Here is a 16,576-nt window from a genome sequence, read left to right as displayed (position 1 = left end):
ATTAAGCATTTTATCTAATAAAATTCAATAACGGTCAAATTTTACTATTTTTACGATTTGGTCCTGTTTCCTTAATTAACTATCTAAACACCAAAATTTTTGGACCAAACTTCAATTCACCTATATATTAGCTCTATAAATATTCAATGGAAATATTTACGAGCTTGGTTTACAAAAACGAGTTCTCGATACCTTATTTTCTAAAACCATTGACTTGAAGACCAAACCACTTGTTCTACCACTAATCGTTCTTTTAGCAACCTTTACCAAATCAAGTTTCACTATAACGCTATTTCTGACAGCACTGAAAAACTGACTATTACACTTGTTTTGGAGAACAAATATTGCCTAGCTTGAATAGAAGTGTAGAAAATCAAGCTGGGAATGTAATTAGTTCTATCACGTTGTATAACTAATTCTTAGGTGATTAGTTACCTAAAATACTGATATTCTATACTAGTTAAGATTTTGTATTATAGATCCTAATTTATAGGAGCCTATCAAGGCCATATGTATAGGCTATTATGTGTAAATATAGGCATTTAACTTGACATAAATAATTACAAGCAATTTTTTCACAATTCTCACAAAACTCAAAATATAAAAAAAATATATCTTTAGGGAAAAAAGACTAAATATTGTAAATAAGAAATGCCTTGGAAGGGGAAGTTAAGTTAATGAAATTAGAGAGCTCCAGCTTGGATGATGTCCAAGCTCAACTCACTAGGATAAGTTGTTTGCAACTCAACTTGAACCCCGTCTAATTATCGCTTGAATTTATCCTTTGAGCTTGTATAAAGCATCTTACTTCTCACCCTTGATGCATCAATGGCCCTACATATGTATGCACACACAAAAAAATGAACATTTTTTTGTATATTTAATAGTAGCAAAAAGGACAAAGACAATGGTTCGTGTAGTTTAGTTTTGTGTAATGTTTCCACCATGTAAAGAAGAAAATTTTGCTTTTCTGATAATTCTTGTCAATAATGAAATCATAATCAAAGACGACATAATGACATTCATTGGCAAGCGAGGTGTTGGTGAAATCTTGGTAAGTTTCTTGAGGACTTTCTAATTTTTCTACGACCACCTATTATGTCATTTAGTCAATCTTGTACATAATGAACTGGTGGTTTTGCTTGGCTTTTAGTTCCAAGAACTTGAGCTTGCACTGATCACTCATGGTCATTCCAGATGATAAATTTGTCTAATTTAATCATACCACCATAAATATGCACACTAATAAATGCAATATGTGAAAATCAACCTCTAATGAAACAAAATATTTTTCTTTAGTATACAAAATTACCAATAGAAAATAAAGTGCTTTGGTTTTTTAAAGAAAGTTTAGAAGTGTCTCTTGAAGTTGCTCAAAAGCACAAAGTGATTCCAACACAAGTTTCTAAGGTAAAGTACTTTGGGCAACCATAAAACCACTAGGACTAGTACATCTATTTTCGATAGGGCTTAGGCTGAATTCTTACTATTTAACTATTATGCTGCTAAACTATTCCAAAAAATATTTGAGAGGGCTTAGGTTCAATAGTTAGAAAACAAAATTTTTGAAAGTGAAATGTTTCTTTAACTATTCCTAAAAAAATAACATTCTATTTGTGTGGTGCTCAACCCTAAAAAAAAATTATCCAAATTCAATAAAATGTTAAAGCATATTTTCATATTAGTTTCCCCTTTTCTTCAGTGGTGATTAAACTCTCGCTTCTTTTCCTTTCCATTTAGAAAGAATACAGGTATACTAAGGAAAGTATCCCATTTAATAAATTTGGAGGACACCTCGATCATCGAGCTAAAAGGTGGTATATGGCTACTATAGAACTCTAACATCACCATCAACACTATTGGGAGCACTGAACAGGAAATGCGCATGACTGTGAAGGTACATGATAACTCTAGAATATAGAGTTATCTTTAGTACTTTTAGACTAATAATTCATGCAAATTTTGAGTGATTAATAACAAATTTCATAGTTTTTATTATAATTCTGTCCTGTTGGATAATGTTAAGGTAAATTTGTTATCTTGATCATTTTATATGCTAAACACATGATTTTTGCAGTTTTAAAGATAGTTGGTGCACTGGAAGGAAAGATGGACAAACTCACTTACGGATGTTCAGTGTTGCAGCATCTCTGCAATAAAAACCCTACAGGATTGGGTCGATGTGGTGCCATCTTTGGATGCCCCCAAGATGTTTAATGAACCTTAGAAATCCTCTTAGCCCAACTCTAAAGTGGGTTAACAAATATGGACAGCCCACTAAAGGAGGAAGGAGCCCAACCATCCACTTAAGGTGCTCAAACCGTCTATGGGACTTTGTATTCACTTAATTTAACCACCAAATCAGCATGAAGAGAATCAAGGATCTCCCTCATCCAAAATTCAAACAACTTTCTCCCCTTGAAATAAGCATGTCATCTACTCCTTCTCCACAAATCAAGGGTTAACCACCTAGATGGAGAAATCCAATGCATGACAATGCAAAAAATAGGAGGCTTAAACAAGTATAAATAAGGGCAAGAATTTGGGGTTATTCACTCATCAATCAATCATTCATCTATCATTCACTCACACCACATTTGAGAGAGCAATTTAAAGGTTTCTTTTAGAGTAGCCAAATTCGGCACTTTAGGGGTAGTTGTGCATAGAAACAAAGGAGAAAAAAGTTGGAAAAGCAATACAAGGAATTTCATGGAAAATCACCAAAATTGACTTCAAGTTTCTTTCCCTTTAATCTTTTATTTTGTTCAACATTGATAAACATGATTGCCATTTACTCTTTTTGTAACACCCTAAACTTGGCACGGTCGTCGAGCCCGAGAACAGGATGCTACACCACTATCTCACATCGCATACAACATAAGTCGACACATTATTAAACATACATCTTTTGTTTCCTTTATTATTATGGCATGTAATACCCCTCACCCGTATCCATTGCCAGAACAGGATACGAGGCATTACCGGACATAAATGTACATAATCATGTAAAACCAAGCTATAAAATTTCATTCAAATTAAAATTATTCAATCATATGTATAACGTCCCTTTTTCGAGCCTACAAGGCCTAAAACATACATTGGAATGATTCGAGACTGAATCGGGAACTTTTAGAAATTCATGCAATACTTAGAAAATATTATGAAGGGCCACACGCCAGTGTGATTCGGCAGTGTAGATTTCACAAGCTCGTGTGACTTAGGACACCCCAGTGTCCCTTGCCCGTGTGGATTTATTTTTCAATTCGAACCTACAGGGGTTTTCACAAGACCTAGCACACGCCCGTATGGTAGGCCTGTGACGAATTTAATTATTTCACGATTAAGGTGCAGACTTCACACGGCCTGGGCACACGCCCATGTTCCATGGCTGTGTCTCTCAGACAGCCTAGACACACAGTCGTGTCTAGCCCGTGTGGCCATTTTGAAGCTAAAATTCAAGATTCAGGGGACACACGGCCAGTCTACACGCCTATAGGGCTGTTCATGTGTCACACAAGGCCTAGACACACGTCCGTGTGTCTTGCTCGTGTGGACAAAATAAAGCCATTTTCTAGCCTTATTTCTCACCCAAACTTAACCATTTTCCTGCATGAAAACTTACAAGTATATACCAACCAATTCAACCAATTTCCAATAGACAAATTGATATGTTTCTATCTTCAATCATGCTTTTAAACTTATCTTTACACAAATTTGACAATTTATGTTTCATGGATGATTTTCCTTAGCTTGATTAACAAATACAACTCATAATACAATACCATACCATATCATCATTATAACATGCATTACTAGTCATTCCAATGGCTAGATTACAAACCAACATTATAATTCATCATTTGGCCACATTAGACTATACATGCCATTATATCAAAATAAGTCTAACATTTATACCAAGACCAAGGGGTTGATAGTGTGATGATAGCTCCGACCCAATTCCAACCTTCACAAGCTTCGAGCACTATAAAACAGGGAAAATAAACCTAGTAAGCATTAATGCTTAGTAAGTTAATATAACCAAGACTACACTTGCCAATCATGTTCAACAAGCAATTTACACATAAAGCAATTTATCCATCAACTTAGCAAACTAGCAAATATGGCCTATACACAATCATTCAACCAAAATGATTAGTACAAAAACACTAAATGTATAGATGAGTTCATCATGCCTTTTCTTCTTATATCACTTATTATGTCGTTTCCTTTGAATCATTGAATTTTCGATGGACCTTTCCTTTTCTAGTTGTACACTCGAGGTGTACATTCCCTTTTTAATGGTACACATAAAGTGTACAAGACCTTTTCAAGTGTACACACAAAGTGTACATAACCTTTTCAAGTGTACACACAAAGTGTATATAACCTTTTCAATTATACACACAAAGTGTACATAGCCATTTCAAGAGTACACACAAAGTGTACATAGCCATTTCAAGAGTACACACAAAGTGTACATAATCTTTTCAAGTATCATCCTTTCGGGTTACATTCCTTTTCATAATGAAATCAAAAGATTACCCTTTCGGGACAACCTTTACTGCAACACATGCAGGACCTCATATACCATGGTAATCACCTATCCAATCAGAAATCAATATTCGAACGGATTCGTGTAACTTTTCACCAATTACATATGAATCATGAATCAACTTTTGCATGCTACATGTATATATCCATTACAAGTCATAATTCACATAATTCAAGAATCAAATTAACACATTTATATACTTAATTAAGTTATACGAATTTACCTTGACAATTGATTGTATCTTCTAATCCGAGACTTTTTCTTTTCCTCGTTCTTTTTCTTTGTTCGACACTTCTAAATCTAAATAAATAAATTTAATCATCAAATTCATGATTTTCACATTCATTTGAGTCCATTTCATTTTTTAGGCAAAAAAACCATTTTGCCCTTAAACTTTTTATTAATTCCAATTTCATCCTTAGGCTCGGAAATTGAAATTCATGCAATTTTATCCTTATTCCAAGCCTAATCAAAATTTTAATATAACTTTTACAGCACATATATTTTATAAATTTCAAAATTTTTCCAAGAATTTCACTACTTTTCAATTTAGTCCCTACACATGTTTTCACTAAAAATCACTTTGTAAAAATGGTGTCTTTATCAATAACCTTTCATTTTCTATCATAGACTTTAAATTTACAGTATATTCATCCATGGGTAATTCTCTAAAATTTCGTTTCCTTTCAATTTAATCCCCCAAATAGAGAAATTAAGCTTTCCCGATCACAAAATTATGAAAATCATTAAAAACGGGACATGGAACTTACCACTTCAAGCTTGAAAAGTTTCTCCTAGGGTTTTCATGTATTTTATGGAGAAGATGATATAAAATAAGGCTTATTTTCTATTTAATCAATTAACATATATTAATTAATTCAATTTCTAATTTAGTCCTTATCCTTTTTCAATTTTTCCATGGATGATTTATTAAAGTATCTACATGTTTTTCATCAATGGTATAATTGCTATTTAAGGACCTCTCATTATGAATTCCATAGCTATTTGATCCTTTTAGCTACTAGAATTCAACTTTGACATTTTATTCAATTTAGTCCTTTTTGCAATTAGACACGCAATCGATAAAATTTTTCTATAAAAATTTTCATGCAATATTCCTATCATAATATTTATCATTTTATGAAATTTAAATAATTTTATTTTTCGAGCTCGGATTTGTGGTCCCGAAACCACTGTTCAATTTTCACTAAAATTGGGCTGTTACAACTTTCCCCCTTAAGGATCTTCATCCTCGAAAATCTTACCAGGAAAGAGATTCGGGTACTGCCTTTTCATAGTGTCTTCAAGCTCCCAAGTAGCTTCTTCGATTCCATGTTTTTGCCAAAGAACTTTTACCAATGCTACCTTTTTATTTCTCAACTCTTTTGTTTCTCGTGCTAAAATCTTGATTAGTTCTTCACTATATGTCATATCAGGCTGAATTTATACTTCTTTCGAAGAGATAACATGTGAAGGATTTGATCGATATTGTCGTACCATTGACACATGAAAAACATTGTGAATTTTTTCAAGTTCTAGTGGTAATGCTAACCGATAAGCAACCGGTCCAATTCTTTTAATAACTTTATATGGCCCAAAAAATCGGGGACATAATTTTCCTTTACGACCGAACCGAAGAACTTTCTTCCATGGTGACACTTTCAAGAATACCTTATCACGGATTTCGAACTCTATTTCTTTTCTTTTAAGATCAACATAAGACTTTTGTCTGTTTGAAGCTGCTTTCAAGCTGTCTTGTTTCACCTTTACCTTTTCCTCAGTTTACCGAATTAAATCAATTCCATGAATCTTCTTTTCACTAAGTTTTGTCCAGTACAATGGTGTTTTACATTTTCGTCCATACAGAGCTTCGTACGGTGCCATTTTAATACTGGATTGATAACTATTATTATAAGCAAATTCAATCAGAGGCAAGTATTTTTCCCAGTTACCTTTAAACTCAAGCACATAACACCGTAACATGTCTTCCAAAATCTATATTACCCGTTCTGATTGGCCATCAGTTTGAGGATGGAATGCAGTGCTAAAATGCAACCATGTACCCGATGCTTCTTGTAATTTATGCCAAAATCAGGATGTAAATCGAGGATCTCTATCAGAGATAATAAAAACCAATACACCATGCAATCTAAAAATTTCAGAGACATACAATTCATCTAATTTATCCAATGAAAAGTCCATACGTACCGGTATGAAATGTGCTAATTTTGTTAACCGGTCAACAACTACCCAAATGGCATCTTGATTCTTGGAGATGTATGTAATCCCATTACAAAGCCCATGGTGATTCTTTCCCATTTCCACTCCGGTATATTGATTGGCTGTAATAACCCCGAAGGCACTTGATGCTCAACTTTCACTTGTTGACATATTAAACACTTGGATACAAATTCAGAAATATCCCTTTTCATTTTCGGCCACCAATACATCTTTTTCAGATCATTATCCATTTTATTACTACCAAGATAAACCGACATTGTACCATGATAAGCTTCATATAAAATCTTTTGTATCAACTCTGAGTCCCTTGGAACACATATTCTATTTTTGATCAACAGATAACCATCAGATCCAATATGAAATTCTGAATCTAAATTTCTTTGACATTGCACCCATTTAGCTTGTAATTCCCTGTCATTCTTCTGAGTTTCGCAAATTTGTTACAAATATGTCGGTCTAGCCCTTAACTCAGCTACAACTGAACCATCATCAGACATGGATAACCGATTGTTCATTGCTCTTAAAGCAAACAAAGATTTTCTGCTTAATGCATCTGCCACTACATTGGCCTTTCCCGGGTGATAGTCAATAATCAAATCATAATCCTTTATTAGTTCGAGCCACCTGCTTTGTCTCAAGTTTAAGTCTTTCTATGTTATTAAATATTTCAAACTTTTATGATCAGTGTAAATATGACACCTTTCACCATATAAATAATGTCACCATATCTTCAGTGCAAACACTATAGCTGCCAATTAAAGATCATGTATCGGGTAATTTTTCTCATGTGGTTTAAGCTGTCTTGAAGCATAAGCGACTACTTTTCCTTCTTGCATCAAAACACAACTTAAACCATCTAAAGATGCATCACTGTAGATTACGAATTCCTTACCCAATTCAGGCAGTACTAATACAGGTGCTTTAGTCAACAAAGTCTTCAATCTATCAAAACTCTACTGACATTTATCATTCCACTCAAACTTCAAATCTTTTTGCAGCAAACGAGTTATCGGAGAAGCAATCATCGAAAATCCCTTAACAAATCTTTAATAATACCCGGCTAAGCCCAGAAAACTTCTGACCTCTGACACATTCTTTGGTGGACTCCATTTAATTATTGATAAAATTTTGCTCGGATCAACCCTGATGCCTTCAGCAAATACAATGTGTCCAAGAAAACTGACTTCTCGTAGCCAAAATTCACATTTACTAAACTTGGCATACAATTGTTTCTCCCGTAAAGTTTTCAATACAATCCTCAAATGTTCAGCATGTTCATCTTCATTTCGGGAATAAACTAAAATATCATCAATGAACACTACTACAAATCTGTCAAGGTACAGTCTGAAAATTTTGTTCATTAAATCTATAAACACTGCTGGTGCATTTGTTAATCCAAATGGCATCATCAGAAATTCATAGTGGCCATATCTAGTCCTGAAAGTTGTCTTTGGAACATCTGAATCTTTCACCCGAAGCTGATAATAACCTGAACGAAGATTGATCTTTGAAAATATGGTAGCTCTTTTCAATTCATCAAATAAATTATCAATCCATAGCAACGAGTATTTATTCTTTATAGTGACTTTGTTGAGCTGCCAGTAATCAATACACAACCTCAGAGATCCATCTTTCTTCTTTACAAATAACACCAGAGCACCCCATAGTGAGAAACTAGGCCGAGCAAAGCCTCTGTCAATTAGTTCCTGTAACTGTGCCTTCAGCTCTTTCAGTTCAGCAGGAGCCATTCGATAAGGTGCTATCGATATTGGCGTTGTTCCCAGAACTAAATCTATAAAGAACTCTACTTCTCTTACAGGTGGTAAACCTGGTAATTCCTCCGGAAACATATTTGGGAATTCACATACAACTGGCACGGATTGAATCTTTGACTCAGTTACCTTTGTATCTAACAGTAAGCAAGATAAGCATCATATCCCTTCCTAATACATTTTTTGTGCTGTTATTGCTGAAATAACATTTGGTAACCCATCTATTAGATTCAATATGTAGCAACTCACTATCATGATATTTCAACACAATATACTTCTGTTTACAATTAACCACTACATTATGTTGGGTTAACCAATCCATTCCCAATATCACATTGAATTCGTCAAAAGGCAATAGCATTAGATCAGCCAAGAAACATTTACCCTTTACCATAAGTGGACAGTTCTTACAAATTTTATCCACCATTACACACTAACCTAGGGGATTTGAAACTTTCACCACAAATTAAGTGAATTCAATAGGCAAATTTTTAGCATTTACTAATTTCATGCATATATACGAGTGTGTGGAACCAGGATCGATTAATGCAGTGATATCAGCTCGAGTAAAGAAAAAGTACCAATAATGACATCTGGTGCTAAAGCATCTTCTCGAGCACGTGTGGCATATGTTCTTGCAGGAGCTCATGTCTCAGATTTAACTGTTGAATCTTTTGTAGCACTTCGGCTACCACTAGCATTCCCAAAATGTCGGGGTGGTCTGCCCCTTGAAGCAGTATTACTTGGCTTTGAAGTCTGTTCAGCATCTCTTTCAGCTATTTCAGGATAATCATTCAAGAAGTGATCAAATGAGCCACATTTATAACATGCACCAGTTTTCATTCGGCATTCTCCACGATGAAATTTGTTGTAGTATCTACATTTTGGCTTTGTATTTCCCACGCTTCCGACAATTGTCACTGATGGTGATGAAGTTTTCAGATTAGAGCGTTGAGAACCACGCTCTTTACTGGAATACCCAGCTGAAGTAATAGATCACTCCTGGTACCTTTTTGATTTTTTCGAAGCAAATGATTGAGACCTACAAATAAGTCTTTTTCCAGAGGATTGAGCTTCTCTATTCGCTTGCTTTTCCTCTTTACTTAGCTCTTCGGCTTTCTTTGCACGGTCAGCAAGTGCTGCAAACTCTCTGATTTCCAGAATGTCAATCAATAACTTTATGTTTTCATTTAATCCTTCCTCGAAACGCTTACACATTTCTACCTCTGTTCAGACCCATTCATGAGCATATTGACTTAGCCGAACAAACTCTCTTTCATACTCTGCAATGGTCATGTTCCCCTATTTAAGTTCTAGAAATTCCTTCTTTTTTCTGATCTAAAAATCTTTGGCTGATATATTTCTTTCTAAATTCAACTTGAAAGAATTCCCAAGTAATATTTTCTTTTAGAACCACTGAACTTACGGTCTTCCACCAGTGATAGGTCGTGTCTTTTAGTAGAGATACAGCACATTTCAAGCATTCAGTTGGAGTACATGATAATTCATCCAACACTCGAGTAGTATTTTCCAACCAAAATTTAGTTTTTTCCAGATCGTTATCAATTGTAGCTCTAAATTCCTCCACCCCATATTTTCTGAGTTTATTAACTGGAGCCTTTCTGATTCTAACGGCTTCAGTACCCGATGATCTCTCAGGAACAGTCTGTGTAGCAGGTAGGGGAGGTTGTGGTTGGGTAGCAGCCAGATTTCTTCTCAAATATTCAGAAAACCACTTATCCATCATCTCAAAGAAAGCTTCTTTAGAATATTCACTTTGGCCCTCTGATTCGGACATTCTATTATTACTACCTGTAGCTCTTCTCGTGGAAGCTTAAGAAGTACTCTCAGCTTCCTTAGGATCAACACTTGCTCGGTTGGAAGACATTTACTATATGAAAAACACATTTAAAATGGTCAGGAGGTATCACACTATCATCAATTATATAATGGCATGTATAGCTAAACTCACACTTGCTACGTTAGTCCGAGAATCTACTGAACCGTAGTCTGATACCAATAAATGTAATACCCCTCACCCGTATCCGTTGCTAGAACAGGATGCATGGCATTACCGAACTTAAACGTACATAATCATGTAAAACCAAGCTATAAAATTTCATTCAAATTAAAATTATTGAATCATATGTATAACGTCCCTTTTTCGAGCTTACAAGGCCCAAAAAATACATCGGGAATGATTCAGGACTGAATCGGGAACTTTCAAAAATTCATGCTATACTTAGAAAATTTTCCATGTTATGAAGGGCCACATACTTTTGTGATTGGGCCGTGTGGATTTCACATGCTCGTATGGCTTGGGACATGCCCGTGTCCCTTGCCCGTGTGGATTTATTTTTCAATTCGAACCTACAGGAGTTTTCACACGGGCTGGCACACGCCCGTGTGGTAGGCCATGTGACTAATTTAATTTTTTTCTTGATTAAGGTGCAGACTTCACACGGCCTGGGCACACGCCCATGTTCCATGGTCGTGTCTCTCACACGGCCTAGACACACGGTCTTGTCTAGCCCGTATAGCCATTTCAAAGCTCAAATTCAAGATGCAGGGGACACACGGCAGGTCTACACGCCCATGGGGCTATCCGATGTCACACACGGCCTAGACATGCGCCTGTGTGTCTTGTCCGTGTAGACGAAATAAAGTCATTTCCTAGCCTTATTTCTCACCCAAACTTAACCATTTTCCTACATGAAAACTTACAAGTTTATACCAACCAATTCAACCAATTTCCAATATACAAATTGATATGTTTCTATCTTCAATCATGCTTTTAAACTTATCTTTACACAAATTTGAAAATTTATGTTTCATGGATGATTTTCCTTAGCTTGATTAACAAATACAACTCATAATACAATACCATATCATATCATCATTAAAACATGCATTACTAGCCATTCCAATGGCTAGGTTAGAAAACAACATTATAATTCATCATTTGGCCACATTAGACTATACATGCCATTATATCAAAATAAGTCTAACATTTATACCAATACCAAGGGGTTGATAGTGTGATGATAGCTCCGACCCAATTCCAACCTTCACGAGCTTCGAGCACTATAAAACAGGGAAAATAAACCTAGTAAGCATTAATGCTTAGTAAGTTCATGTAACCAAGACTACACTTACCAATCATGTTCAACAAGCAATTTACACATAAAGCAATTTATCCATCAACTTAGCAAACTAGCAAATATGACCTATACACAATCATTCAACCAAATTGATTAGTACAAAAACACTAATATGCATAAATGAGCTCATCGTGCCTTTTCTTCTTATACCAATTATTATGTCATTTCTGTTGAATCATTGAATTTCTGGTGGACCTTTCCTTTTCCAGTTGTACACCCGAGGTGTACATTCCCTTTTCAATGGTACACACAAAGTGTACATAACCTTTTCAATTGTACACACAAAGTGTACATAACCTTTTCAAGTGTACACACAAAGTGTACATAACCTTTTCAAGTACCACCCTTTCGGGTTACATTCCTTTTCATAATGAGATCAAAAGACTACCCTTTCAGGACAACCTTTACTGCAACACATGCAGGACCTCATATACCACAGTAATCACCTGTCTAATCAGAAATCAATATTCGAACGGATTCATTTACCTTTTCACCAATTAAATATGAATCATGAATCAACTTTTGCATGCCACATGTATATATCCATTACAAGTCATAATTCACATAATTCAACAATCAAATTAACACATTTATATACTTAATTAAGTTATACGAACTTACCTTGACAATTGATCGTATCTTCTAATCCGAGACTTTTTCTTTTCCTCGTTCTTTTTCTTTGTTTGACACTTCCAGATCTAAATAAATAAATTTAATCATCAAATTCATGATTTTCACATTCATTTGAGTCCATTTCACTTTCTAGGCAAAAATACCATTTTGCCCTTAAACTTTTTATTAATTTCAATTTCGTCCCTAGGCTCGGAAATTGAAATTCATGCAATTTACTCCTTATTCCAAGCCTAATAAAAATTTTAATATAACTTTTATAGTACACGTATTTCAAAAATTTCAAAATTTTTCCAAGAATTTCACTACTTTTCAATTTAGTCCCTACACGTGTTTTCACTAAAAATCACTTTGTAAAAACGGTTTCTTTATCAATAACCTTTCATTTTCTATCATAAAATTTCAATTTACAGCATATTCATCCATGGGTAATTCTCTAAACTTTTATTTCCTTTCAATTTAATCCCCCAAATAGAGAAATGAAGCTTTCTCGATCACAAAAATATGAAAATCATTAAAAACGGGACATGGAACTTACCACTTCAAGCTTGAAAAGTTTCCTTTCTCTCTCCTAGGGTTTCCATGTATTTTATGGAGAAGATGATATAAAATAAGGCTTATTTTCTATTTAATCAATTAACATATATTAATTAATTCAATTTCCAATTTAGTCCTTGTCATTTTTCAATTTTTCCATGGATGATTTATTAAAGTATCTACATGTTTTTCATTAATGGTCTAATTTTTATTTAAGGACCTCTCATTTTGAATTCAATAGCTATTTGATCCTTTTAGCTACTATAATTCAACTTTGACATTTTATTCAATTTAGTCCTTTTTGCAATTAGACACGTAATCGATAAAATTTTTCTATAAAAATTTCCATGCAATATTTCTATCATAATATCTATCATTTTATGAAATTTAAATAATTTTATTTTTTGAACTCGGATTTGTGGTCCCGAAACCACTGTTTTGATGTTCACTGAAATTGGGTTGTTACATGGCATTCATACGATATATAGTCATACTTACTCTAGGGTGTATGAAACATGCTAACATACATTTTACCATCATAAAATAAACACCAAACAGGCATTAGGATCACTTAGCAAAATATCCCAAAATTGTTACGTAGGTATTGTATGACACCCCAAACCCGACCGGGACGGGCTGGCCCGAATTCGAAGCGTTACATTAGCCAACTAAGTGATTCTCCGACTAACGACCACCCAAGACACACCCCAACCTTATAACACCTCAATCTTATCCAATTATTAGTTAATTATTAATACGGAAGTAAATTATGAGCTAATTCTAAACTTTTCCTAGGTAATTTAACCTAAGGGCATTTTCATCATTCTTTTAGATCTAAACGTTTACCGATCTTCTTTTAGTCAAAATTATGCAGGTCTTAAAAAATTTAGCTTAATTTGAGTTCGTTTGTTATGTCTAATTCAAGTTTTACTATTATGGACTAAATTGTAACAAATATAAACTATTAGGACCTATTACAAATTAAAAATTAAGTGCATTTCTATTAAATTTTACCCATTACGAGACCAATTCTACATTATTACCATGTTTCTTATCATCTAGGGCTCTAATTAGACTAATAAACTTTCAAGACTAAATCGTAACTTAAACAAATTAGAATACCAATTTAAAAAGGCAAAAATTCAAACCCCCATAAACCCACACAGCCGTGTCCCCCAGACTGTGTGTCATTAAATGACCATGTTCGTGTCACGAAAAACTTTTAGGCAAATTGTACACACCGGTGTGGAAATCTCACACACCTGTATGGAAATCTCACACACTCCTGTATGATAACTCCAGTTTCCACATGCCCATGTCAGCTACCCGCATGCCCGTGAGCAACCCCTCACACGCCCATGTGGACAGACACACACCCATGTGAAAACTATTACAACTATTTTTGCGAAAAACTCGTTTTAAAACTCGATTTTGCATATTTTAACGACCAATTAAACCCGATTTAACTACGATTAATTAACATATATATATACACAACTTCAATTGAATTTATTGACATCAATTAAGCCTCAACTAAATAGAATTAAGCAATTAATTTCATGCACATCAAACACTGAATAAATCAAACAAGTGGCGTACTTTAGTCACTAGTAAACCACTCCATGGAAGCTTCATTTAAACAATCGTTAGTATAAATTTCATGCTACACACACTGTGTTATCAATCATCATGTTAACAAGCAACAATACACTGTAAATCAATCAATAATTAAACTCAAACATGCCTCAAAATTAATATAAAACCATCCAAAATAAATGTCCAATCTCCAAAGTCCATTCACAACCAAAATCAAATTAATTCTTGGGAGTTCCACAATGCTAGACTATAGTCTCTAAAATGCGTAATAGAGTCTCTAACAAGCCTAAATCTCTTGGAACTCTCTTGCTCGGCTCCTCAGCTCTTCAATCCTGACGATTATCTGTGCAAATGTGAGGGTGTAAGCTTTAAAAAGCTCAGTGAATGTTAATAAAAATGACTAATAAATTGACATCCAATTTATGCTTAATTCACAATCAATTATTCACCAATTGTCAGCCAAATAATTAAACATGTCAATTTAATTTCCATAAGCATTTTCAATACCAAAAATTAATTATTCATGGCTTTCAATCATCAATTGATATAGCAACAATCACACATAAAAAAAATTGGCATACACTTTTCATGGCTTAATCGGGTGATCATACATCCGATAAACGGATCTCCGAACTCCCACAAATATCAAATACACTCTGCCGCATTGAGCGGACCAAAGTATACGCTCCCTTATAGCGCATCAAATAACCCATTGAGTGGAGACTCATGCTCAACACTCCCTTATCTACTCCAACAAATCAGTCCACCTAAAGCCATATGCTCACAATGTCACAAATAAAGGTGAGTACCCACAAATCCTATGGCATGCCAACTATATTCAATGGATCCACCAAGCATGTTCCCAATATATTCAATCAAACATAGCATATAAATCAATCATTAGTGTGCTCAATTTAATGTGACAAGATGCTTATGTGTAACATGTAACATAGCATTTAATATTCAATTAAATCAAGCATTTCATTTGCCAATTTTCCATAATCAATTACCAATTGAAACATCAACATATCATGATTAAAAATTTCAGTACACATGCTTAAAATCATCCTTAAAATTAATTTAATTAAATAGCACAACAGCACCCAAAAATTCACTTACCATTTTTTTCAATACAACTTCAATTTTTTGCACATTTAATACCAATCTTGCAAAATCAATCATTCATCCATAATTAATTAATTTTAATAATTAATTAATGTACTAATTAAACATAATTGAGGGTCAATTTATCAAATCGCCCTTAGAAACACTCACCACACAATTTTATTCTATCACAACAAGTGATTAACTAGGCAATTTTGAGCTTCGATTCCGGTTATCTCGGTCCTCTTCAAGATTTGGAGCTTCAACGGAGGTAAAGTAGACATTACTACCTTTCTAAAGCTATGTTAAACACAATTTTTAATTAACTATGCTACTCAAAATTTACTCTCAAAGATGCCTTACTGGATTTATAACATCAAGTCGAAGATTTATTTCCTCAAAAAATCGACCTCTCCATCCCTCGTAACCACTTCCAAACATAAATACTAGACCAAATACACATAAACTAAGCATCAATTTCACATTTAAATTAATTTCACAAAAATAAGAAAAATCGATTCATGAAAATGTTGAAAATCGGATAAATAAGACCAAAAACCTTTTAATAGATCCATTTTGAGTTAGAACATCCATTGATTTGTGGATTTACTCTCAAAATTCAAGATCCAGCATTAAAGCAACTTAAGCTTTTGAAGAAGATGGCATTGATAAAAAAAATCATGTAATTGACTCTCAAATCATGTAAAAATGTTTCTAACCATCATAAAAACAAGTTTAGAAATAATAATTACCTTTGGTTCGTTCTAATTCCTTTGATTGAAAATCTTGATTCAAGAATCTTGAGAAATTTCATAATATTTTTTGCTACTTTTAGAATAATTTCGGGTGAAAGAGAGAGTATTTTGAGAAGAAAAATGGTTGGATCTATTCTCTGATGATAGATCATTAAAACCATGCAAAGAAAACGAAATTTATAGCTCTCTAATATGATGTAAATGGTGTGAAAAGTAGGCTAGATGCAT

The 16,576-nt window shown here is 34.1% G+C and overlaps 1 protein-coding gene and 1 pseudogene across 1 annotated transcript; both read right to left on the bottom strand.

Annotated features, from left to right (window-relative positions):
* Positions 1–683: 683 nt before the first annotated feature.
* LOC128279454 (actin-depolymerizing factor 7-like) lies at positions 684–6,522 on the bottom strand (annotated as a pseudogene).
* Positions 6,523–8,261: 1,739 nt separating this feature from the next.
* Positions 8,262–8,992, bottom strand: LOC128296593 (uncharacterized). Its single transcript, XM_053032026.1, has 3 exons — positions 8,815–8,992; positions 8,446–8,702; positions 8,262–8,282 (listed from the first exon to the last, which is right to left on the bottom strand). The coding sequence occupies exons 1-3, from the start codon at positions 8,990–8,992 to the stop codon at positions 8,262–8,264; spliced, it is 456 nt and encodes a 151-aa protein (XP_052887986.1).
* Between the last annotated feature and the right edge of the window lie 7,584 nt (positions 8,993–16,576).

The sequence above is a fragment of the Gossypium arboreum genome, chromosome 8, assembly GCF_025698485.1.
Source record: "Gossypium arboreum isolate Shixiya-1 chromosome 8, ASM2569848v2, whole genome shotgun sequence".
NCBI classification, from domain to species: Eukaryota; Viridiplantae; Streptophyta; class Magnoliopsida; order Malvales; family Malvaceae; genus Gossypium; species Gossypium arboreum.
This window is presented reverse-complemented; position numbering and strand designations above follow the sequence as displayed.

Coding starts and splice junctions, on each gene's coding strand:
- LOC128296593 (XM_053032026.1), bottom strand. CDS start 8,992: ATGGTGGATAAAATTTGTAAGAACTGTCCACTTATGGTAAAGGGTAAA. Junction 8,703..8,814: donor TGTGTTGAAATATCATGATA/GTGAGTTGCTAC, acceptor GCTTACTGTTAG/ATACAAAGGTAACTGAGTCA. Junction 8,283..8,445: donor TCTCACTATGGGGTGCTCTG/GTGTTATTTGTA, acceptor ATCTTCGTTCAG/GTTATTATCAGCTTCGGGTG.